At 36.7% G+C, this 27,275-nt stretch overlaps 1 protein-coding gene across 3 annotated transcripts in view; it reads right to left on the bottom strand.

Annotated features, from left to right (window-relative positions):
* Window positions 1–3,067: 3,067 nt before the first annotated feature.
* The window catches only part of micu3a (mitochondrial calcium uptake family, member 3a), an 85,945-nt gene continuing 61,737 nt past the window's right edge, over window positions 3,068–27,275 (bottom strand). The window contains exons 7-15 of one of the 3 annotated variants that reach the window (XM_007892791.2): window positions 23,820–23,894; window positions 23,415–23,456; window positions 21,300–21,398; window positions 19,236–19,330; window positions 18,613–18,784; window positions 14,608–14,716; window positions 13,275–13,432; window positions 9,218–9,286; window positions 3,068–5,188 (exon numbers count right to left, since the gene is read on the bottom strand). In XM_007892791.2, coding sequence (XP_007890982.2) covers window positions 9,218–9,286; window positions 13,275–13,432; window positions 14,608–14,716; window positions 18,613–18,784; window positions 19,236–19,330; window positions 21,300–21,398; window positions 23,415–23,456; window positions 23,820–23,894 — 819 coding nt within the window. In that variant the 3' untranslated portion in view covers window positions 3,068–5,188. The remainder of the gene's footprint in view (window positions 5,189–9,217; window positions 9,287–13,274; window positions 13,433–14,607; window positions 14,717–18,612; window positions 18,785–19,235; window positions 19,331–21,299; window positions 21,399–23,414; window positions 23,457–23,819; window positions 23,895–27,275) is intronic. The other 2 variants (XM_007892792.2, XM_007892794.2) reach the window with 2 other exon arrangements.

The raw sequence follows: 27,275 nt of genomic DNA, 5'->3' as shown, positions 1-27,275 counted from the left end.
AATAGGAGATGCATGGACTCCATGAATGGGATAGTAAGGAGGAAGTTGAAATAGATGTTCAATGACCCATCACTCACCTAAAAAGCCTGAACCAACATTGAAGTTGCTGGTCAAAGCAAACAGGATATCACTTCATTTTGCCAAATCAGAAGCTCAGAAGCCTTGGTTTAGGACAGGACACTGTACAACTGGATTTAGTTGAGAAATGATAGGGCGGAAAGAATGAGATAGACTTAATTAGACTCAGTTGGTAGCACTCTGGCCACTGAGTCAGAAGGGGATAAGGTTGGGAGGTGGGATTGAATTGATCTCCTTACAGAATATGTGTAAAGTGACAAAAAGAACCAACAAACAATATGTGGAATATAGCCTTTATTCTGAAGATAAAATCCTACCTTTCTTGGTGACGTTATATTCCTTCTAGCCAAATTCTAGGTCTCATCAGTTGAATCAAATTAGTGGTACTTGGTAATCAAGAAAGATTATCTCCCTCATAGTACATTTCCCAATTTTGAATGAAGCATTTTCCACACCCGACTGGAGCCAATCCACTTTAGTTCATGGCTGAAAAATCATGAGGCTATGCCCCTTTATGACCAACATCTTTGGCATCACCTCACATTGATGAACGTGATCTTTTCTTCTTGTGTGCTATGAAGGGGAACTCATGCATTAAGAACGAGTTTGTTTTGCCTTGGAGTCCCATAATTAGCAGGCTTACACACATGCTGCAAGCCCTGTGGGGCCAAGTGGGTGGGAGATTGGTATATGGAGGGTGCTTCATTTGACAAGCAGAATGCACAAAGCAAGCAATTCTTCTTCTTCATTTTCCATTATAAATTCACTGCTGGAGACAAACCCAAATAGCATTGAGGAGGAGGGAGGTCCTCATAATGCAGCTGAGACCCAAACTATAACATACCTACGAACGGTTATGTCATCCAAAGATGCTAGCAAAGTTCCAATGCAGGTTAAAGTTATGACACGTCTCCAAAACAGTTATCCTTCAAGGTTGAAAACTCGTGGCTAAGGAATGGAAGTTTTCTTAGGTGAAATTTTCGTTTCGAGATAATCAATACTCTATCAGCTCCCTTCTATATGCAACTATTTTTCTAAGATGTTAATAGTTTTGTGCACCGCTGATTCCAATAGTTTACTCCTATTGCTCCTTGCATGAGTACAAAAGCATTTAAACCCAAACTTCAAGAAGACTCTATTGACCCTATTTGAATCTTTTATTATATTTGTACTGTTTTCTTTACTCTAAATAACCATCATTTCCTCCTACTTCCTCCTACATTTCCTTCTCAGTTGCTCAGCTAAAGTATTTTCTCCCTCAAAGGTTTTTTTCTCTCAAAACCTAAGATATGAATGCCAGTCACATTCATTCTATTTTTTGTGCCAACGTATAGAATGTTGGCGTGCGCATCACTTTTCATTGCAGCTATTTCTATTTAAAAAACCTCCTTGTTATCTACAAACTTGATTTATTCTTGAACACACCATATTATTTACCAATTAGTGTTTTGAAGCAAAATACTATTTGTAGGTTGACAGCAGAATTATTTTAATTTAGTTCATGTACAAAACCCTGTATGATCAGTCAAACAAAATTAATGCAGTGTTCAAGCATTTAGCAACCTAGATTCTTGGGGATGTCTGTGATTTGAAACTCGAAATCAGCATTGTAATAGTATAGGGATGCTTTCCAATATTCATTCGGAAATATATTACTGTTGAGTAACAAAGAAAGAAAACCTATATTGCAATTCACTTGGCAAGTGGGGGCACACCTGCATCCAGTTAATTCAATGTTAACTTTCAATAATCCTTGGACATAGCCATCACTTACTCTTTTCTCATTAAAAAAATTAAACAGTCATGCTATATCTTTGTTTATCACTTCCATAAATTATTGAAGGGCCTAAATTGCGTTTACAACCAAAAAAAGAAACAAGGAAAATGATTATTTTAAGCATTACTGCACTTTATTTGATTTACAACAACTACAACAACAACATGCACTTATATAGCACTCTTCACAAAGGATGTTTCAGAGTGCTATACAAAGATAGGATCAGACATTGAGGGCAGAGGAGGAAAGGGAAGTGACCACAGGTGCAGTTAAAGAGGTAGGTTTTAAGGCGAATTTTAACAATACATAGAGAAAGGGTGAGTCAGAGAGGTAGAGGGAGGAAGTTCTAGAGGCTTGGGGCGTAAATTCTGGCGGCTCGGTCACTGGTGGTGGTGTACTGGGCAGGGACATGCAGAAAGCCTGAGATAGTTGAGGGAGGAGGGCGAGCAGAGAAGTGGCGTAGAAGATTAACAACAACTTGCATTTATATAACGCCTTCAACATTATGTAGCATCCCACTGCGTTTGACAATGGCGAAGCACAAAGGGGGAGGTGACCGTAGGCACGGTCAAATAGGTAGGTCTTCAGGCGCGACGTGATGATGGGGAAGGGGAAAGGCAGAGGATGGAGGAAGAATGTTCCAGAGTTTCAGGCATAGTGGCTGAAAGCGCAGTCACCAATGGTGGAACAGAGGGCACGGGGGACATGCAAGAGGCCAGAGCCAGTCGAGTGGAGGCAGTGGGTTGGGGCTTAACAGGTTGGAGAGATAGAGAGTTGCCAGCCCATGAAGGATTTGAAAACGAGTGTGAGAATCTTTAAATCAACCTGTTCGCCTAGGATAGGGAGCTAGTGGAGCCTGGCTAGAACCGGTGTGATGGGGGTGAATATGCGGGCGGCGGAATTTTGTATCAGCCGAATCCTGTGCATGTTGTAGCTGGGAGACATAGAGATCAGAGATAGGGAAATGTTAGGGTGTGAACGGATTGATAGATGTAGGGGAAAACCTTGAAATTGATCCATTGGGAGTCAGGGAACAAGTGCATTCTGGCAAGCAATGGGATATTGGGCGTGTGGAGTTTGGTGTGGATGAGGATTTGGGTGATGGAAGTTTGGATAAGAACATAGGTGCAGGAGTAGGACATTCGGCCCCTTGAGCCTGCCCCGCCATTAATTAAGATTATGGCTGATCTTCTAACCTAATTCCATTTACCCGCCCTATCTCCATATCCCTTTAGTTTTTAACATTTTTTAAAAAATTATCTTGATTATCTGGAGCTTGTGGAAGCCGGAGCTAGGGGTACCAGTGAGGAGTGCTTTAAAAAGTCTCAGTGGGACACAAAGGCGTGAATAAGTGTGTTGGTAGTAATTTGGTGAGAGATTAGGGTGGAGGTGGCCAATGTGGTAGAGGTGAAGAAAAGAGGAATTGGTCAGTGACCGAACATCAGGGAAAAACGAGAGCTGAAGATTGGTCTGGATGCCAAGGTTGCACACTAGGTGAGTTTGAGAAGGTCAGACAGATTATAACTGATACAGGACCTCGAAATGGACTGAAAATCTTAAACTATAACTTTTGAAAATTTTTCATTTACCAGTTACATAAAAACAAAATACAATCATATGGATGTACTCTGTCCTACGCAGCACTCAAATTATGGACTTTGTGATTTTCATCCTTTTTGTCAAACTAGTCACAAAATCCACAACTATTTTTCCCCTTCTATAAAAAGCATCGTTTTTTTAACAATAATGCTAATTTTGAAAGATTAATCAAAGTACACGTACTTTGTTTAGATAACCAACCAAAGCAGCTTTCCTTTGTTAGCCATATTTCGCATCAAGGAATTATGTGTTTTATACACTTGCCCCCCATTCTCAATGGTGAAATCTGTAAAGACTGGACTTCTATCCTATGAACCAATTGCTGATTAATGGGATACTAGCTGTTACTAAATATCAAACTCCAAAAAATTCATGGACTTTGGCATTGAGAAGGGCATGAGGGGGGTCACGTGTCACATTTACTGCACTAAATCTTGAATTTCAATGCAACACCATGTTGACCATAATATATTTTAATTTGCTGTAAATCTGATCTTTGAAGAATATACAATACTCCACATTCAATTATAACCATGCTCATTAAGGTCTCTTCACATTTGCAGAATTATGCACAGCAAACCTCGCCTAACACAAAATAAAATAAGTTAAAACTAAATTATGCATAGTTTATTTTTCAGTGAAAGAAAGTGTGCCGAGTATGGGGTACAACACACAATACTATTTTAAAAACGAATTTAAAACACAAATATGTATTAACAGTTTTTGTTATCAGATACAACAGCACAATAATGACTTGTTGATGTTCCTTTTTGAGACGTGATTAAATTTTTCCTAAAAAGTATATGTATTCAATTATTTCAATATTTGTTTACATCAATACATAATTATATAACTCAACTATGGAAACAAAACAATAAAATATTTTCTTGCCTATGTTTCAACTAAATTCTTCAATAAGCAAACAAAAGTACCCCAGGTTCAACAGCACAATACACCTTTGCATTTTAATAACATATTACATTAAATGCAAACAATAGTCTAGAAATATGGTGCTAGCCATGTTTTGTATGGAATTGTATTGTGCCAACCTAACCTCAAATTTGATAGTCAGGTAAAAAAAGCTACACTGCAAAGTTTTTAATTAATGAACTACCAGCACAATGCAGCATATAGCAGATCTGTGATCATGATACATACTTCTACACCTACTTTAAATAATCAGGAAATGATCTGTTACTGAAATTCACGATGCTGTTATTTTACCAATTTATTGAGCACTCTCAATGCAATAAATAGCACCCAGCATTTAAGCAGTACAACATTTTTTTGTGTGCTTCATGCAAATTTACTCTATTGATATGCCTGCAACCTCAAGTAGGAGATTTATGACACGTTTAAGATGTAACAATTTATACAGCCCCTTTCACACTGGAAGATGGCTCAAAGCACTTCACGCATCAGACGGAGCCCGAGCAGGGGTATAGTGGCTGAAAACTCCCATACTGATTGGAAGGGGACAAGAAGCAGGCTGTTTTGCACTGAACACATTGAGCAGCCAGGCATTAGGGTTGCAGACGTGTAGAGGGAGGCTGTGGAGGGATTTGAAAGTGAATTCGTCCAATGGCCTCTTACCATTGTACTCTGTGACTTCCTGCAAAAGTCAAGATCATCACCTAGTGAACTTATTCTTCATTGCCTTGAAAATTTCAAGTGTTTGTTCATTTTTTTATGCACACACATGCAGTAACCTTCACTGTCTTGCAACTTGACCACCTGTGGTGAAAAGATTTTAAAAAAGTAAACAAAACTAAATAATCATTTTAAAGATACACAATAAGCTAATTTTCTATATTAGTTTTGCTTAAAATTACACTGTAATCCAACAAGAACGGAAAGCAGTGTGAGACAGAAGTAACTACAATAGTTGAGGAAAATGGCTGGTCAAAGAATATTAGGTAGAATTTAGCCCAAGCATTTTGGAAGAAATCCTCCATTCTAGGCAAGAGTTGTAATTAGGATTTATATCACTGCATGTATTCTTCCTGAACTGTAGCTCTTTTATTTTGTATCCCAAGAACATTTAAACTCACTACACTACAAATGACAAGCCACAAATCTGAATTTTGCACACAATCTCAATATAGGAAGTTACTGAAAAGAGGCCAGGAAATTCCCCATGAAGAGAAGGAAATGGTAATGGTAGTTATCCTAGACCATTTTTATCCAGTACTTAATGAATGGCACCTCAGAGCATTGGTACAGACGATAACTAAAATACAGGTGGGGATGGGGGAGGTTGGAAGAAATGCACTATTTTTGTCTCTACAAATACGAGTACTTCACTCTATCATAAATCTTGTTAATCCCTTTGAGATATTGATGGCAATGCAATAACAAGCTATTTCAAATGCAAGGATTATTTCATTATTGTTGTCTTACATTTTTTATTTTGTCCATTGTCTTCTCTTCCTTTATTTTGTTGTTATCAGACTTCCCAACTGGGATGATGGCAATACCAAAATACAGACATCTACATTCCCTTTCCTTTTCCAGCAAGAGAAAGCTAATTGTAGGCATGGTATTGCAGCAGCAAAACTGCAAAGGAAACATATGCACTGTTGTATTTCATCCTCTTGCTGGAGCGTGAGAGAGAAATACTATTGCCTCAATCCCAGCAAGAACAAATTCGCAAATATTGGTCCATCCATGGATACAAGTAGTGACATATATGGAGCCACAGGTCTACCAAGGGGGAGACTGGCTAATCCTGGTCTGTAATAAAATGTATGAACTTGCGTGTGTTTGCTCATGTCCCAGTTCTATATTGGCTTTGAAATAATAATAATAATCCTTACATTTGGTATAGCAGTGATGAGAATGCTACGAGCTCAACCATGACAATTCAGCAAAGAGCAGATTCCATTCTCCAGGCTTCTGACATAAATCTTTATTAGCAGACAGGCATATACCAAAACCTCACTAATCTGATTACTGTTATTGTAAGAGATCTGATTTAAGTACAGGCCCCCCACTGCTAATTAAGTTTACATGTGCAGGATATGCCAGTATTAGAGTCAATGTTCACAGTATGATATAATTGTTTGTCCGAGCTTTCTCCAACTCAATCTGCAAACAACTGAAACCCATGCAGCATGATGAAAAGTTATTTGTAGCCCATTAAAATATAATCAAAAGCACTGCAGAAATCAGATAGATACTCCACTATATATAGCGTGCTTAATTCTCGATGTTGTATCTATCTATCTATATATATATATATATACTAATAAAACAATGTCGGTCTGTCTATCTGACAATAACAGAATAACTGCTTGATATAGAGACATAATTTATATCTCATTGAGAAGGTCTTGCAACTGGCAGTGTCAAGGGCATTTTTTTTGTACATCTATATTCTGCAACAAATGTATGGCACTTTTTTCTGGTTGTCATGGAAGCTAGAGTCCTCCCATGTGGGACTGACAGAGAGAGTGAGAGAGAAAATATATTAAAGGAGTCCTCCCACTGAGTCCTCCCAGATGAGTATAATATCTAAACGAAATGTCTGTCTGTGCGTCAATCTACATTCCATATTGGATCCTTTGGTTGCAAAGTATACTCCACGCAGTCTATCTCCTCCTTTGAACATCTCACTCTATACCATCCGCGAATCCCTGCCTAAAACATCTCCTCATCTATCGTCTCTCCAGCACTTCTACCTTCCCTCAGCCTCTGCTCCAAATGCCTCCTGTTGGGATGACTTCAACCTCCACTTCACCCCTCCTTGCTCCACCTCTGCTGACTTCTCCCTCCTCTCTCAATCTCTTCCTCCCTCATGAACACCACCACATCCATAGACACCCCCTTGACCTGGTGATTATTCAGGGCCTCAACATCTCAGACATCACTATGAAGCCATCTTGGACCATTACTTAATCTCCCTTAGCTCCTCCATCCCACTCCCTGCACCCAACCCATTTCCATCTCCTTCTGTCCCTGGAAAAAAATTCACTGCCCACTCCCTCTCCGCTGCTCTTGTCATCTGATCTCCTGCCCCTTTGGTCCTCTTCCCAAAACAACCTTACCTCCTTTGTCACCCTCCTTCACAACTCTCTATTTAATATCCTCGACACCATTGCCCCCAACACCTCTTGCACCACCTCCTACTCCCAAATAAGCCACCTCCACTCCCTCAAGTTGCAGGTGCGGGCTACTGAACTAATTTGGCTCAAATCCGACCAAACGGAGCACCGCCAGATTTGGCTGATCTCATCAATACTGCTCCACCCTTACCTCAGCTAAATCATCGTCCTTCTCCAGAATCATCCTGGAGGCCAAAGACAACCCCAGGCTCTTCTCCAAAGCAAATCATCTCCTTTGCCCTAAAAAAACCTTCCCTTTACCCATCTGTTTACCATCCAATCTCCAAACCTCCTTTTCTTAGCAAGATTCTGGAAAGAGTCATTGCTTCCCAGCTTTGCTGTTTCCTCTCCTGACACCCCCTGTATGTGAACCCCTCCAAGCTGCTTTCTGTGCAGCCCACAGGACAGAGACAGACTTAGTCAAAGTTACAAATAATATTCTGTCCATTTGTGACTCTAATTCCTCACCCTTCTCGTTCTCTCCACCACTTTCAACACGGTTGACTAATTTTAATCTTCTCCACCGCCTCTCCTCTCAGTTTCACTCTTACCTTGCCCATCGTCTCTACTTTGTGTCCGCTTATGCTTTCTCCCCCAACACTCTCAACCATCGCGAACAGCTCTGTCCTTTGCCCTCAGCTCTTTAATATTTATGTGCTCCCGCTTGGTAAGATCATCTGTAGGCATGGGTTTAACTTCCACATGTATGTGGATGACACACAACTACTCTTTGGAAATCCTTGCTTGCAAGGAAATTACTCACAAGATCTTGGCTCCAGTAAGGTACTGATTTGGAGCTATTTGGTGATGTTCACATTCAGGGGTTTCCGTGGAGAAAAATCTGTTTGTATTTTTTTTTACAAAAACAAACAAACAGCTGTATAGAGCGTTAGTCAGACCCTATCTGGAGTACTGCGTTCAGTTTTGGGCACCACAACTCAGGAAAGATACATTAGCCCTGGAGGGGGTGCAGCGCAGGTTCACCAGAATACTACCAGATCTAAAAGGGTTAAGTTACGAGGAAAGACTGCATAATCTTGGATTGCATTCCCTTAAATTTAGAAGGTTGAGGGGCGATTTGATTGAGGTATTTAAGATGATAAAGGGATTTGATACGGTAGATACAGTGAAGCTGTTTCTTCTGGTTGGGGAATCCAAAACAAGGGGACATAGTCTTAAGATTAGAACCAGGCCATTTAAAAGTGAAATCAGGAAGCATTTTTTCACTCAAAGGGTGGTAGAAATCTGAAACTCTCTCTCCCAAAAGGTCGTGGATGCTGGATCCATCCACACCTTCAAGAGTGAGGTTGATAGATTTTTGGTAGGTCGGGGTATTAAGGGATAAGGTAAGCGGGAGATAGAATTTGAAATTCTAGTAAAGATATAGATCAGCCATGATCTAATTAAATGGCTGAACAGGCTCGACAGGCTGAATGGCCTATTCCTGTTCTTGTGTTCCTATGCTCCTATGGAACAGTTTTTGAAGCCAACAAATAAGAGGTGATGAGGGTAGAGGACTTTTAGACCTCACTGGCACAATCCAACCTCGTGTTCAGTCCAATGCGTGACTATGGTCATAACACAATAAAACAATACTCGCATCACTCATGCAGGTGTCAAATAAATGTCTAGTTAAAAGCAAATTGTCAATCCAACATACTTATCTATTGAAGAACTCCTTTTTCAGGCAAATTTTGAAATTGGGGTGTTGCTGTGAAGATTTGTAGCCCTGAATAGATAGAAAGCAGAAAATTACTGACAATAATGACAATCTAACTACTTTAGTAGCATGATAGGAGCAGGCAATAGTGCATGAATTAAAAAAAATAATTGCATCAAAGCAGTCAGTTTAATCTTTAAGTTTATTATTATACAAAACGTATTGCTTTAATAACAAATTAGACCAGGAACATCAGCATTAGTAGAAATCATTAACAGCAGAGACAGGAGATGAACAGAAAATAACTCACTTGTGGAAGGCAAAAACATTACCTTCCCATATAGTGTATACTCAAGAGGCTTATTCAACCAAAGTGAATTTAAATTGAAATTCAAGATTACTAATTTGACTACTACTAATATCCCAGTAGGTGGCAGCAAAGTATACCAAAACTACAGCAACATTTTCAGAGAAATTCTCTGTCTTTAGTAAATGTTAGTAAAATATTAACTACCGACCATCAGGGGGGAGGAAAGGAGCATTTATGAGATGTGTCCTCGGAGGCTGAGCTGGCACTAAGGTGAGCTGCTGGACAATAGAATATTGGAATTGAGTCGATCTTCTGTGGTGGTCTCAGTAATTTGCTTCCTGACCCAGGTAGGTCTGAAGTACTTATATTGGTGTCAGCAGAACTTGGAGATGCAGCCAATTGTTGGGGGCAGAGATTCCTACCACTCAGCTTCTATTCAACCTGCAGGCCAAAGCCCTAATGGGTAGAGTAGTCCTCACCTTGAAGTTTGCCAGACCGTATTCACAATAGCAAACATGGTTAAAGTTTAGTAAGTCAATGAACATTCTAAGTCCCCAAACCTTGATTCTTGCCAATTTATCCCTAATTTATTTGCAGAATTAAATAAGCAGGGTGCATCTTTCCAGTAGAAATTGTGAGCACTCCATTCCAAAGGGAAACATACAATAATAATTCTTGCATCAATACAGAGCCTTTTCACGTCGTCAAAGCATCTCAAAGAGCTTCACAGGATATACTGTAAAGTGGATTGACTGCATTTTGTGGGCAAAACATCCTTATGTAGTTATGAATTTGTAAAACTGTCCAGTTTGGATACTCTTAATAATGGTGATGGGTTTTCGCATGTCAGACACCCAGCTGACCAAACTAAATGTAGAAAAATTCATGGAACAAAGTTAAAATTGAAGATTCTTATATTTCTGAAGATGCGCCAGAACTGAAATTAAAGAACTGCATAGAACCAAATAATTTTTAATTAAAATATTGGCAAAAATTGTGCAATTAATAGGTTTCACATTTTTCTAAAGAAATACTATCTATCTACTGTTCAAAGGATTAGCGGTTATCTCCAGGCTATTAGTAGGTTGATTGCTACATCGCTACAAAAAGAAAGCGTTAGGGGTGAATAATTCCTCAGGACACATCGTCCAAGTCTTAAGGGAATGAAAAATTTATGAATTCAAATTATTTTGAAGGACTCGTTTTAGTTAGCATTTATTAATTAGCTTTTCTAATATCTTCAGTTTCTAGGTTATGGCCTAATTTATTTAATAGCAAGGAATTAAATCAAAGTTTATACACAGTCATAAAATGCCAATTTTACTAGACTTTCTCAAGAAAGCTTGAAAAGGACTGATCCAAATCAGGCTAGACTTCAATGTCTCAAGACCATTGTCCCCACATTACTACATCTCCCTCAATGCCCCCACTTTACTACATTTCCCTCAATGCCCCACATTACTACATTTCTCTTTCAGTTCACCACTACAGCTGCGCTCCTCAAGACCACCACCAACATCTTATACAAATCTAATTAGTAAAAATTTAAACAAATTCTACAACAGTTGCTGTTTGTTGGTGAGACTACGCATTACAGAACTGTAAGGGCATTTAGGGTTTGTATCTGTGTACTCTTAACATGTAGTAAATAGCATACTATTCAGCATTACCCATATTTTACCTGGTGAAGCTGTTGGCATCACAGAACACTCTCAAGCCAATTAACCAGTCATTATGAATGCTGCCATTCCATATTCAAATTTCCCTCTCCTCATATGGACTGCAATTGTGCTGCTGGTGAGGATAAATCATGGCAAAGCAGAGAAGCTGTGTAGCTCTGAAAAAGCACCTTTCTATTACTATTCAAAATCAATGCTAATAGCAGCTGTTGGTGTATAATTTTTTTATCTTGCAATTTATACAGCTAGAATCATTCCACGTTAAGAGCTTTGGTCTTGCAGAGTTGAGGATATGTTTATGTCCCAGGTATGCCTTGAATTACTGTGAGCCAGCCTGGTTTTGCAGACGTATCTCCCGAATGCCAGTTCAGCTCGGGGAGACTCCAATTACTCACATACTCCATCCTCCTTGAGGTTATTTGTTGGTGAGAAGCAAAAAAAAAACATAAGAAGGCCACAGTATGCAAGCAGCATAGAGAGGTCAGGACATGCTGACACACAGAAACAAAGACCATGTTTTAAGGTAAGATCCAGTTACCTGAAAATGACTGATGATCAATGCATTAGGAGGCTTCACCTGACTTCTGAGGCAATGACTGAATTGTGTCGTCTTTTAAGTGAGATCTGCGTAACTTTAAGGTAACTGCCTCACTGAATCTTTTTTTTTGTTGCTACTTATAGTTTCTCGACACAATTAGAGACATTGCTGGCATCCGCCAATCCTCAGTCAATTGCAAGTTGCAGAAGTTGTGAAAAGGAGGGTTAACAGACATTCATTTCACCAAATGCAAGTAAAATGGGTAAAGGTCGTTTTTGAGATTGGAGGAATCCTGAGGTCCAAGCAATCATTGATTATACAAGTTGTTCCAGTCAATGCTGTCCTGCCTTTTATTAACCTCAAAGAGTTCGACTTCATCAATATGCAAAACGTAGGTGATCGCCAGTGCAGGATAATTTTCATTAAAGCAAAATATCCTGGTGAGACACGTGATGCTTTGCATGTTTTCATTACCATGGAGCCAAGAGAATGGATGAGTGGATACTTGGTGATGTGGGCTATGTGACCATATCAAACTAAATATGCAAACAAAGTGGCATATGAAGTGTCAGAACAAACATTAATATACATTAATATACCTTTGGCATATTAAAACAGTATTTCTTTGCCTGCACAGGTGAGGTGGGCATTACACTATATTTGTTCTCTTCAGTCAGTAGAAACCTCATTGGTAGTACAAGAGGTTACTAAGCGGTGCTATGCGTTTCTTTAGATTGATGGCCTAACGCAGAATAAGGCAGATTTTAGGTATGATATTAAAACAAGAATTCCTAGCTATACAAAAAGAGTTTGTTTATAAATATTTTTCTCTATTTCTTGTTAGCACACATCAAACAAAAAGTGCTCCTATATATTTTTACTTCAAAAATTCAAAAGGAGATGAAGAATAAGATTTGAATTCTATAGGAGGGTGAAGTGGATTTGATTTTCCCACACCATTTTTATAAAGTAGGAAATCAGACACTGATGCTGCAGGAACAGAACAAGGTTTGTGGAAAGTCGAAATTGTTGGTACTGGCAGCTGTAGAACACGAATAACTAGAGAGATAACTGATATTAGACATATTACTGACTTGTTAAAGAAATTAAAGAAATTAACAAGTCAGATTTCCTGGTTGGAAAACCACTGAACACAGTTCTGAACTCTTACTTAGGTACTATATCACCAATTGATTTTAAATAAGTCATGTTTTCAACAGACGGAAGATCGTTTTGAAGAAACTGGTCACTAACTAGCGACAAGACCATATAAAGGTATCCTTGAAAGTTTAAACATTAAATAGAGGTTTGAGATAACACTGGACTAATCCAAGACCTGCACTGGTGCTACTGTTTACTTCAATTACACGTGCTTGACATTCCAGTTCTTTTCAAATGCATTAAAGATGTAATGATCTTCTGCTGATTGCAAGACACTGAGGTAATTATCACCTATTAAGCTATAAAGATAAGGACATACACACTTCCAAAGCATTTCAGCATTAATCTTTTATACAATGATACCCTTACCCTGAATCCTCTATGAAGCCTATCTTTCATAATACCAATGAATTCCTTATAACTTAGCTGATCATCTCTGTCTACATCAAAGATCTTGAAGACTGTATTGACCAAATGTGGAGAAAGTTTGAGATCTGTGGCTACATATACAGCACGCTTGAACTCATCTGTGGAAACATGTCAAAAGGGAGTGAAAAGTGATAAAATACTTTTCTAATAAGTAACTGATCAGTATAAATTAACACAATCAAAAAGGCTTAACTGTTATTTACAAATTCAAATTAGAAACAACATTAAAACACCTCTAGAAAAGAAATCAAGTTATTTGCAGATTATTAATCAATACTTATAAAATAAATATTAAAATCTTGTGCAACTCAATGAAATTTGAGTTAAATTAATGAGCATCGTAAAGTTACTGCTGGTTTCAACGAGGAAGTAGTTTATTATACATTAAAATCAAATTATAACACACACTCACACTGTCTAAGAAAAGATGATCGTAAGAAGTAATGATACAATATAAAATTACATATACCGGGAGGACATCCCAAGGTGCTGGATCTTATCAAAGAAGATCTGAATAATCTCTCTAGCATTATTAATGACTTCAGTTCCAATGTTTACTAATTATATAAATGAACTGTTTGATATTTGTCTGCAATAAATATCAATTATTTGATTATCTGCAGTATATTCCTTTATGATTTTCTAGCCCAAACTCATATTATTAAAGTGATGATGGCACATATTATCATATCCGAGATCATTATGATCAGCATTTTGATTACCATTAAATTCCTCTATTTATCTCATTTAGCACAACCATTTAACATTAAGATACCTAAATAATTTGAAAATAATAACAAAAATGCCTCCAGGTGAGTTTAAGTAATTCAATCTTGCAATTCAGTTGACCTCATAATCTACTGCTTGAGGTCAAGCGTTCTGGGATTCTACCTTGCGTGAGGAGTGTTATATAAGTTAAGTTGTTGTTGTTTTGAATGTTATTGAAAACTTCTGCCAGCTACCATTATTCTATGTAACATATTCACTTTTTAAAAAAAAATCACTATCTATTGAAAGGTTAATATTTTCTATCAGGGTTTTTAAATAAGCAATTCACTCCGTTTTGAAGATGTTGCTAAATTGCAACAAAACGATTTGCATTATATTTGTTAAAATCATGCTATTAGCCTAAATGTTCATACACTACATGACTCATTTAGTGAACAAAACTTCATATATAAGCTGAATATGCTTTGTGAGCAAAGCAAATTTCTACTTTCATTCATACTTTTAAAAAAACAATCTGAAATACAGCAGCAGTCTCTTAACTTACCTTGCCCAATTGAGCGATTTGCAAAATTATACATTTGCATTGCAATGGCAAAGTCCTCCAAGTTATTCAGAAATTGAAAAAAAGACCTGAATTCATCAAAAGTGATACCCTATAATGCAAATAATAATGGCATGTCATACGTAATCTAGTGCTTACATTTAAGATGTCATGTGAAACATTATATGGTTCAAGTAATACATAGGTGCCAATTAAGAGGTAGTTAATTACAACTGATAGGGTATTATATTTGATTTATTACTCTCTGCTTCAATATCTAACACTTCATGTGTGATATGACCAAGCAATAGTAGGTTAATACTTGACCTGATGATCACTCACAAAGAGTGAAACATCTCTGAAGGTCAGCAGATCAGGTCAAGGATTCTTTATGGCTTCTTTTCACACAAATCAACTAAAACAAAATTTAGGGGAAAAAAACACTTTAATGAGTGCCAAGTACCAATCGTTTACTTACAGCACTCAGGCAACTTTTAGTGTCTATAAATATAACCATTTGAAACAGATCTCTTGACTTTTGACACCAAATAAAAGATTTATCGATGAAAGTCTACAAATCGTAACCTTTAGAACATTGCACAACTACACCTGCTACTTCTGAAGCCGAGAAAGGTAATTAAATTCTAAGTTTGTTGCCTGTTATAAACAAAAGTAAAAATAACTTTAAAAATATTTTCATAATAAAATGAGACAACATAAAATACACTGCAAATTGAAGGCAAAGCAGCCAATTTCTAGGTTTTTGGTGTCATTAAGGAACACGATGAGCAAACTATACTTGTAGGAAAGGATCTAAAAATATGAGTGTTGGCATAGGAACAGAAATCTTCAGCACAAGAGGTGAGCATTAGGCTCATCTTGTCAATACCACTGCTACCTCTGTTTTTTCTAAATTGTCCTTTCTTATCAGCTTTCCCCATATATCATCTTTCCCCATCTACCAGCTTTCCCCATATACCAGCTTTCCACATATACCTTAATATTTTTAAACTTCTCATGTGCTTATCCAATTCCCTTTTGAATGATTCTATTAAGGAAATAGCCTTTTGTGGTAATGATTCCATTAACATTGCAATGACAGTGGCAACTGTATTAAAAATTAAATGTTTACAAATTATATAATATTTCTTTCACTGCATAGTGTATAAAAAAAACACTGTGGGCAATAATAATCAATGTTTCAACGTAAGTATTTTGGAAGGATGAGATCAAATAGGCCAAAGGGCTTTCTTCATTTGAATTTGAACCTCTCTTGTGCTCCTGTGAAGAACCTAAACAAAAAGGACTTTTTTTAAAAAGACGATTTTTTCACTTTTTTTAAAATAGTCATTAGGTTTCTTCCAAACATCATTTCAACTGCATGCTGGTAAGATCTTATCCCATCTTCTTCCTAAAATGACTGTGAAAAGACTTGCAAAATTGCTTTGGTGTAGATCTTTCATTTACTTTATTTACTTAATTTGCATTAGCATTAACTCAGCTAAGTTTGTTAATGGGTTACAAGGGGTAATGTGGGACATCTGATATTACTGTTCAATGCTGCAGAATGATTCCTCATCCCCGCCATCATCACAATTAACAATAATAAGAAAAATGATAAACGCAACTAAATTTCCTACTCCAAATTTGCATTGGAGCAAATTAATTTGAAGACTGATAGTGTGAGCTGTTTGTCTTTTAACCAAACAGAGACGTTTTTATAATCCTTACATTTGATATAGCTCCTCATCATGTTTTCAAGACGTCACAAAGGCTTCACAGGATTTATTGTGTACTATATTGACTGTATTTTGTTGGCAAACAGCAAAGCCAATTTGTGCACAATGTCCCACAAGCAGCCATCAAGAAGTGTGGAAGAGCAGAGGGACCTAGGGGTTATCATACATAAATCAAAGGTGGGAAAACAGGTGGACAAAGTGGTCAAGAAAGCAAATGAAATCCTAGGTTGTATAAAATGAGGTATAGAATATAAAACCAAAGAGGCCATGTTAAACTAATAATTTGTTAGTTAGGATATATCCAGTTGTAGTCATTTCACTTTAGAAAGGAAGTTAAGGTCAACAACAACAACAAAATTACATTTATAGAGCGCCTTTCATGATGGGAGGACGTCCTAAAGCACTTGGCAGTCTGGGGTCAGGACCTGAGCATGGGGGAAGGGTGGGGTAGAGGTGAGGGAAGGCAGAGAGGTGGGAGGGCAACTGAAGGCACGATCGAAGAGGAGAGTCTTGAGACCGGCCTTGAAGGAGGCAAGGGAGGAAGCGAGGCGAAGGGACTGTGGGATGGAGTTCCAGAGTGTGGTCATATAAAGAGGGTGCATAGGAGATTTACTAGGATAATACCAGGGATGAGAGGTTGACCAATGGAATAAAAGCGATTGAGGGGTAACCTGATAGGTCTTTAAAATTATGAGGGTGTTTCATGGTGTCAAAAGGGAGAAATTATTTCCACTGGTCAGTGAGTCAGTGACTAAAAGGCATTAATTTAAGACAGCTAGCAAATGAGAAATTACAACAAATTTTTAAATTTGGAAATGGAGAACATGGTGAGATTAGGAGACTCTTTTTCATGCCCAAAATTGTTAAAGAGTGTCCTTCCGGAAGCAGGGGTTGAGGCAGGACCCATATTAGCTTTCAAAAGGAACACTAATCCAGAAAGGACTAAACTACAGGGGTATTTGGAAAAGGCTGGTAAATTGGACTGAAAAGATTGCTAGTTAAAAAAGCCAGCATAAAAACAATGGGGCCAAATGGTTGCTTTCTGTGCTGTAAATTTTTATGAGTGAATGAGGGATTGTTAACCAGGACACTGGGAAGAAATTCCCTTCTCTTTTCAATGGGATTTTTAACGTTCACCTGAACAGGCAGATGGGATTACCTTTCAAAATGTCTGACTAAGTATTTGGGAAATCTTGAAGTTCGACAGTGTTGTAGGTAATGTTGTCTGAAGGGTAAAGTAAACTGAGAATTTTCTGGTTTCACAAGTTTAACTGTCAATGTTGTTAAAGTGCAGCAATTTAAAGAAAATCAAACTGTTTGCACATTTTTCCAAGATAGATTAGCCTGATCCTTACATAAACAAAAACAGACAGGAATAAATCCAAAACATCCCAAGTCTAGGGATTAGTTGTAACACCAGCTCTATTGATTTGCACTGATGCATTTATCTACCACCAGATTCTTCTATTGCTCAGATACTCCACTGATAACAGATATCTGTTATCACAATTGAAGGGATGAGCTATACGATTCTTCAGCATTCTTAGCTGCTGAATTCCTTCAAAATATTTCACCTACTGATAAGAGTCACTCACCCAGCAATAACCTTCCACCAATAACTCTATAATGGGAAATTAAAGAATTAGATAAATTGAAAAGAAGAGATGCATGTTTTTTTCCTTTCAAAGGATAATAAGGATGAGATACTATGTGTGAGATGCTCGAAAAACAAAAAATAATTTTCATTAATTTGAATGAAAATATTCTAGAGGAACTATATATGAATTTTAAAAGATTAATTTAAATTTGTAGAGTTGTATTCAATGTTTTCTTTTTCTGGGAGCCCAAACTGATATTCTGGACTAGAAGGTGTACAACCCGCTCCCAGACCTCCACCATAAAACTTGGTAACTGGCTCCGAAGAAGTGTGCAGATGTTTCCCAAAGCAATTTGCTCTTGGATTTTTTAAATGTTTAGTTTTTGAGGGGATTTATTTCAAAGGGTTTATGCCAATGTTGCAGTGATACAGATAGCTTAACGTATGAAAAACTTTAATTCTACAATTTCTTTTTTCTCCAGTATTTCTGTACATAAGCTGAAAATTTGCAGAACTAATAGACCCTTGGCACTTTTACCGAGACAGGAGCTTCCGAATATCAACTAAGGCAGCCTAAGGTTTAAAAAGTGCAATTTGTCTCCAAAATGAGTTACTTGTCAAGTTGATTTAATCTTTGTTTGAATAACACAAGTCTAATGGCAAATACTGTACCTTGTCTTCAGGAATTCTTTGACGAACATTCTCCAGGTAACTGCTTATGTTGTCTACATTTGTATATCGCAGTAGAGTACGAGCAAAATCTTCTTCACTAATAGTGATCATTCCTTTGGAATATGAAAGAAATTCAGTCTCCAAAACCTCTGTTTGTAAATTGTCCATGAACCTAAAAAAATTGACACAAATATTGAAAGATAAACAACATAAGCAGTATATTATGTATGCTGTTTTGCAACTAAAACGTTTTTTTTGATGTGGTACAATAGCGTAAACTCCCTCGAAAGTGTAATTTTTTTAAGGAATGTATTTTTTTATTGATGACAGCACTTTTTTTTACTGAGTTACAGCTACTACAGTCATTTCTTATCCTCCCCAGTTTACTATTATTCAAGGATAGACCATCAGTTTAAAAGTAACACAATATTAAATACATTTAAGGTATTTAAACACTTTCCATGGTATTGTTCCACATTTAATAGTCATGAGATTCTAATACATGATGGTTTGCAGTGAAACACAAACAATGCTGAATTTGTTGTATTTAAGTCCGAAGTAATTAATTAAACAGGTGAAAAATAGTCAATCAAGTTAAGAAGTTATTTCAATTTATGACTTACCTGTAAAAGTCATCACAATTAAGCTCAGCCTTTCCTCTTCTTCCAAAAAAATGTACAAGAAGTGTAGTGTCAACAATGAAACTGTCCTCTATACGCTGGAACAAAAGAGATAGGCATGATTTATTTTTAAAAGGTTACACTTTTAATATTTATGTATGAGAAAAGTAGTACAAAATATTTACATGAAGGATGGTTACACTTCACTAAAATCAAAGCTAAGCTACAAAACATAAAAGCAGGAATTCATCTCCACTTAAGCTAGATTTGGAAGGGGAGAGGACAATGATGTAACAGAATAAAGAACTGACAATTATTAGAAAATACCCAATGCGCATCACTTTTTCAACCAGTCTTTGGCAGAGCATTCATGTTCATTGAAGATGTAGTTCTTGATGTCAAAGGAAATTACAGGTGTATCTATTTCACTTATTATAAGATGTGTGCAGTACTTCATTATTTTTAACATTATAAAACCAGCAGCTGCTGACTGTGTCTGTATATTTGATATTCAAAGAAAAATATTATACATTGTTTCCAATGAAATAAATCTGTAGCAATTTCTAGTCATCCGAACTCATTCACATCACTGAAAAACACAATTCAAGTTTGAATGTGTGCTGTGACATCTATGCAAGACATGCACTACACCTAAGGCATCTGTTTTAAAATGTGTGTTTAAAAAATTAATTTGTTGGGTTTTATTTTTCGCAATCTTTGAGTTAAAAAAAATCTGGGTTTTTGGGGGCTTTCACTGACTTGTAATTATTATTATTTGAATAATAATACTTCTATCAATATCTGAATCTCATCCATTCCAAATAGGATCCGGAATTATAAATCAGGCTTATAATAATAACAACTTGTATTTTTATAGCGCCCTTCACACGAGGTAGCTTCCCGGAGATAATAATCATCATCCTTACATTTGATATTCCTTCTGACTGCCCTTCTAAAACCTGCCGACCAGCAGGGTCAGTCTATCATCAGCAAAGACTTAGAGGACTTTAGAATACTTTAACATGAATCCACATTACCGAGACTGCCACAGAGGACTGACTTGATTTCGACATTTCATTGCCATGAACATCACCTTGGAGCTAACTCAGCTACAAGCAAGTTAGTAACAGGTTGGTCATTTGACATCTGACAAGCAGAGTTTTGAATCTTTACTAGGTTAGTAGAGGATACCAGAAACATCCTGGTGGGCAGCATTATATAATTACGGTCCAGGCAATCACCCTTTTCTGGTTACTCATAATCTGTCGTGAAATGCTAAATACTAAAGTTGTTCTTTCTGCCTCTTTTCCGAAACTGTTTCAATACCTCAGAAAACTCTCCAATGTTCATGAATGTTTAGTTGCTTGTTTGTTCTACATTTCTCTCCAGTGGTATATCAGATTGGGAACTTACCAATCTTTGGTAAATTGCAAATGTCTTCATAAAGCATACCTTATATGTGAGCACCGGAAGACCTGCCATTGCACGTCCCAAACAGCAATTATTTTACGTAACTTAGTTGGTTCAGCATTCATCCTGACCCTGAGAGTTTATCACTCTTTTAAAGTTGATAAAATGAATACTCCATCTCAAAATATGTTCAGGTGTGTGGTGTGTGTGTGGGGGGGGTGGGGGTTGGTGGTGGTAAGGAAAGTGAAGATTGACAGGGTTTCCCTTGGGCTGACATGATTCCTGAGAGATACCTCACAGTGCATCCAATGAGTTCACAATAATTAAAGGAAATTTGGAGGTTTGGGTATGTCTTCAACACTGCAAGCGAAAGCAAGTAGGTGGTTTTAGATAGACAAGAATTGTCCACTTCATGGTTATCACTGATATAGGCTGAGAAATTAGTACCAATCCTTAAAATAAATGTAATAACTGACTAGTGTAAATGGATTCATGTTAAAGCATTCTAAAGTACTTTTTTTTGTTATTGGAAGAGTGAAAAACAAAAATTGAAATTAAAACCACAATATCTGGAATGAGAGTAAAAACACATTTGGAACTACATCAAATTAAATGAAACACTCCCAGCTTTGTCACTTGACAAACGTCTTTCTGTACCTCTACAAGGTTTGAAAAAAGTGCTTGGCTGGTGTTACGCCTCAGTATATCCCAGTAGCTTCTGTTTGCATTCTGATCTGGGGAATCTTTTTTTAGTACCTGCAGAGTTTGATACAGTATAATTATTGTAAATTTAAATATTATCAAATGGGTACAGTGAAAATTCCAAAAACATGATAAACTAAACCACAGTTGAAAGAAATCATCATTTCAAGAGATTTCCTTAAAACAAGTATTTAAAACCTTTTTAAAAAAACACCACATTTGTACCTAATAGCTTTCACCAGTTTGTATACTAATGTATAAATAAATACAAGCTTGGGTCAAATTACAAGATGTGCCCCAAATTTAACTATGCTTCTTTCCACCAAAGTTCACAAGGCAGTATTTAATATTCCAACAATAATCTGTGCATCACATTGGTGTACAAATATAACTCCCCAGAGGTACCACACAAGTTTATGACAGCTAATCTTTATGTGAAAGTTCTCTCTTCTAAACTAATAGGGAAAGACTAAGACACTTCTATCATGGAAAAAAAAGGAGATAGAAAGTGTGACACTATTAAGGACACAAGAAGAGGAGGGGACTATGTAATCCAGTGATCTATCAGTAAATTAGAACGTTACTGAAATTTTAGTTCCATTTCCCTAACATTTGCCCATACCCCTTATTACTTTACTTACCAAGTATCTATATCTCTTTCTTTCTCTCTCTCTCTATACAAATATATATATATCCCTTTCAAAAATCCCAATTGGTTCTGTCCTTATGAACTTCTTGGCAATCTATTCCACATTTTCATGAACTTTAAGAAATGTTTTCTGATCTTACTTCTAACCTTGTGTCTCCAATTGGTCTGAACCCTCTTAGCCCAAAAAATAGCAGATGGAACAACGAATCCAAAGGAGATGATTTTTTATACAAGAGGAAAAAATGTAAACTATATAGCATTATACAGAATAGCAAGAAGGGCAATGTCCCTGTTTTCTAACTCATTGGTAATTTAAGACTACTGCTAAAACTGGTGTAATGTCAACGTTCGAATGACTGTGTCTGAAGGATGGTGGTAACATACATTGTATATGCAACTACAATGCTCACCACATTGCTTGGGAGAAGTTCTTTGTACCAGTTATTCATCCAGCAAGAACTCAAACCTGTGCTGGTCAGTTGTCAGATGACCAACTTTTGACTATCTTCCTAGGGGAAACCATAGAATGTACAGCACAAGAGGCCACTTGACCCATCAAGCCTTTTATCACACTGGCTTTAGTAGAGACAAATATTTTAATCCAAATTCTGTTCTTCCACATACACTAACTTTTATGTTCTACTCTTTAAATGTTTATCAAATTATCTTGTTATGATCTCAGCCTTAATAGCAAAATATGTTATGTTCTAAGAATCCTCCAAGTGATAATGCCTTCTTGTTATTGATTTACCAAGCAACAGAATACTCTTTTACTATCTATCCTCCCAACAGCTTTCAAAATTTTGAAGATCTCGGTTAGATCTCCTTAATTTTCTTGGGTGAGGGGCTGGGGGGGAGAAGAGAAGTAAGTGAGAGACACTCTGGTACAACTATGGCACTCTTGCCAAAGGGAAAGCATTGCTGTGTCAATCCTGTGGGTAAACTTGGTGATCATAAACCAGATAGGTCCAGAGTATTCCATGTTACTGTTGATGATTAATCATCAGAGCCTGTCACAATCCAAGATAATGCACATTTATGTTTTATATTAATAATCTATGTTTTATAATAAATTTTTCAGTAAATTAGTAAACAACTGAAAATAAAACAAAAAACAATTATGGTAATCAATCCACTATTGGTTAAAGGAAAGTCAAAATGTAATTCATGTTCATATCAACCTTTTGAGTAGCGATTTAAGTCATTGAACATTTCCTTGCTAGTCATCATATAGCTTAAGCGGAAATTCCAAAATGTAACTCTAGAAACTAGAATTGAAAAAAAAGTCTCATTGAACCACATTATTGTGTTTCAAATATTTTTCAATTGAGTTGCATACATTTTGGCACTCGGGTGGTTTAGATACTGAAATGCATCCTATGTAGTTTAACGATCTAGATAGAATTAAAAACATTACATACACTGCGACTAGGAGCATACTGATAACCGAAAAGTTGCAGATTCTTACATGAGGATCGATGTGATATCAAAATACAGATTGTAGCCAGCAAACGAGGAGAGGTAAGGAAAGGAAAAACAACAGCAATTAAAAGTAGAACATGGAGTGAAATTGTCAAGATTACTCTAGACAGATAGAAAAGAATTGAACCTCTAGGTCTAAAATTAGTCCTTTCTGCTTTTATTTTTGTGCCTTGATCTGTTAAATATGATTTATATCTGAAACTCAAATGATCACTAATAGTTAGGTTTTTGAAGATATAGTAATTAACATTAAAACATTTATATTAAGTTAAACTTGTGTTGATGTCTATTTTAAAGTCACCTTCTCCACAAATTAAAAACAAGAAAGTAATATCTATACTTACCACTTGTGCAGACTTTTCCTCATCATCACCTCTCCTTCCTCTTTTCTCATTTTTGTTCCTAAAAATTTCTTGAAGCTACAATATAATAAATATAAAATTGTATCACACTCAAATTTGTGTTATACATAAAATGATTAACAGTTGCATTCATATAATACACTGACATCTTCTTTAGAACCCTTATTAAAATTATTGAAATACAATTACATTGCAGTAAATAACATAACGGTTCCAATAACCACATCAGTTTGCAATAAAGAGATTTGAAAAGTTAGTTTTGATGATCATTTGTAAAACAACTTAAGCTGCTACATTGGCAGTATGACAATTATAGAACTCTAAAGTTAAAGGTGCATATCATCTAGTAAAGTGTGCTAAAACAGCCCTTTAAAGATCAGCATCCTTTTCCTAATCCTTTTACAGAATTTATTTAGTTATCCATTTATCGAGCTGTGCAAGGTCAATGGAGTGAGAGGTCAATAGAGTCAACATGGTGAAATTAGTTTAAAAAAAGGATTCAGTGTTGAGATAGTTGGCCACAAGCTCCAGGACAAAGGTTTGTAAATGAAATAATTCAGTTCTTTATTTAGTCTTTGTAAGCAATAAGCAGTGAGCATTGGGATGGTGGTACCAGATGCAAAGCTGCTGTCTGTGCACAATGGCTGATACCACAGAGTACCAAGCAACAGAGACACCAAATGCTCTGAGACATTACCTTATGTGAAGAGAACTATATAAATACAAGTAGATGTTAAGTAACCAAGGAAAATACATGTGTGAAGTGTAGGATGATTGAAATGTGCTCACATTAGCTGGTCACATTCTATATCACACATGGAAGGAATCTTTTTAGGAGAGAGGCATCTTAAAGACTGGAAAAAGCAGAAAAGAGGAAAAAATGGTTCATCAACCACATAACGGATAATTGTTCAGAGGAGTGGGTTACCTCTGTGATTTTTGATTTGTCAAACAGACATGCAGCACTTCATACCAATAACATGGATAAAAAGAATCATAAGAAACACCATGGTACTGTGAAGATTGGGGTAAAAAATGAATTTAGAAAAAATAGAAAAATGGTACTTGGAAATTAATAAGTCCCATAACCAATAATTTCACTATTGATTATGGGATTTTGCTAGTGCAGATTATCTGATGTGAAAATTCACTTAAATTTCTAATAAACAACATTTTGTAAAGTAAGTTTGTTTTTACGACAATTTATATTTATATAGTGCCTTCACAAATGATAACATCTCAAGAGTGCTGTCAAAGGTGCTGTATAAAGGCAAGTTAATTGTAGGAAATTCCATAATTGTGGAGATAGGGACCATTGCTCCCACCACAACCATAAGTCCTAAATGTGCTGCCTCTTAGAAGCCAGGATAAGGGTCAGATAGCAGGCATAAAAGGTTCAGGCAATAGAGGAAGAACAGCCAGAGACTGTGGTTTTCATGAAACAGTGCAATAGAAACAGTAACTGTGTAGATCTTGGAAAAAGAGTATGAGGAGCCAGGTACCAGATTAAAGAGCAGGACTTCAAGAATAGTAATTTCTAAAATTACTCTAATTGCCACATACTAGGCCAGTTAGCAAATGATGTAGTTGAGAGCGCTTGAGATAATTCACATATAATGGCACGACTCCGAAGGTATGCGCATCACTTAAAACTGAGTGTGTACCATTGTCTTTGAAGAGAGGGTAATTGAGGCAGTGGAGGATTTAAACTATAACAAGGCAGGGACAAGGTGAGCAGCTCACAAGTGATAGATAAGAACTTGCATTTTTATAATGCATTTTCTCAAAATGTCTCTAAGTACTTCAGGAGTAATTGTAAACTGAAACAATCAGCTTTGTTGGCAAAGAACATTGAAGAAGTGTCCATATTAATGCAAGAACTATGAGAACAGAATGGGTGTAGAAGTGCAGGTAAGGCACTAGACAATCACAAGACTAATTGAAACTTGGTTCAAAAATGATGATCTAAGAAATTAATCTCTAACGTTTTGGAAAGAGAGTGAAGGAAAGGTAGGCAGTAGGATAGTTTATTTATTAGAGAGGGATTAAATGGAACTGACCAAAAAACAATGCTGAAAATGGAACCGACTGGTCTGACTAAGGTCTGACTAAATGGTCTGACTAAGGCAGTAAAGATTTGTCAAAGGAGGTTGATGCTATCCTTACCCTACATCTACACATTCTGCATTGCAACAGATGGCATTGAATAGCGATCATGAAGGATAAAATGAACTCTCAGCTTGATTTTCTTCTAGCCCAGAGGCACTAGGAGCAACTAATACCATCCTAATTGAAATTAACTATTTTGGCACAGAATGTTTTCAATTCTCTAGTTATGCTTCTATTGGCACCAGTCAGCAAACTTCCCTGTAAATTAAAATATGAATTACATATTTGCTTCTAATTAAACTACATGATCTGTTTGGGGTGAACTGGATGTTTTTACTAGAACTAACACCTAGTGAATATTAGGTGAATACCTAGTAAATATATGAATTATTCAGAATTTCAATATGTTTAATGATAACACTTCCACACAATTGTATCCAATGAACACATTTTTTTGAAAAGTCTAGCACCCTTTTTACAAATTAATAAAATTGTTAATCAAAGTTATGAAAGCAACACTGATCTTCTTGAGTTACAAGGAATACTACAGCATAAAAACACACCATTTGTCCCATCTAGCCCATGCAGGCATTTATATTCCACACCAGCTTCCACTTTGCCTATAATCCTCTATTCCCTTCTCCCTTATCTATATATCACATTTCCTCTAAAATACATTGTTGCTTTTTGCTTCCAGCATTGAGGTCCACATTCTCACCATCCTCGAGTGTAACAATCTCCCAGATAAAATTGGTCATTCACTGTGGCTGTTTGAAGTACATTGTTGCTGCATTCACCTACACATGCAGACACCACACTTAACAATAAATCTTATGAACAACTTTGAAATGTCCTCTTGACGTGAAAGGCACTATATCAAATGCAATAATTATACGTATGCCATCTACACATAGAAATTTCAGTGTCCGGAATGGTATTCACACTTTCTTCCTGGACGGACGCATCCGGCTTAACCTAATTTCGTAGAGTATTAGGCGCACGTAGGTGAGAGCCAAGGCTTGTTGACCTGAGAGTGGTGTGTTGGAAGTACTGTTGAGAGTTAGACATGTGTAGATAGATTATCATTGAGAGTACTGTCTACCAAACTTCCTGCTATTTGTCTAGCTTGCACCACACTATCCATTAGCGTAGTGGTGGCCAACCTGTCACCGTAGAGCCATCAAAAAGCTGCTTCCCAAACATTCGGATGAGGCTAGGCAAGTCCATGTTCGATCGCTAGTGTGTTTTCAGTTTTTTCTTGATTGAATATTTTGTGATTTATGGCATAAATCAAGAAAGATTCAATCAAGAAAATGTATTTTATTGGCC

Source organism: Callorhinchus milii, unplaced genomic scaffold (genome assembly GCF_018977255.1).
Source record: "Callorhinchus milii isolate IMCB2004 unplaced genomic scaffold, IMCB_Cmil_1.0 Scaffold1, whole genome shotgun sequence".
In the NCBI taxonomy this organism is placed as follows: domain Eukaryota; kingdom Metazoa; phylum Chordata; class Chondrichthyes; order Chimaeriformes; family Callorhinchidae; genus Callorhinchus; species Callorhinchus milii.
This window is presented reverse-complemented; position numbering and strand designations above follow the sequence as displayed.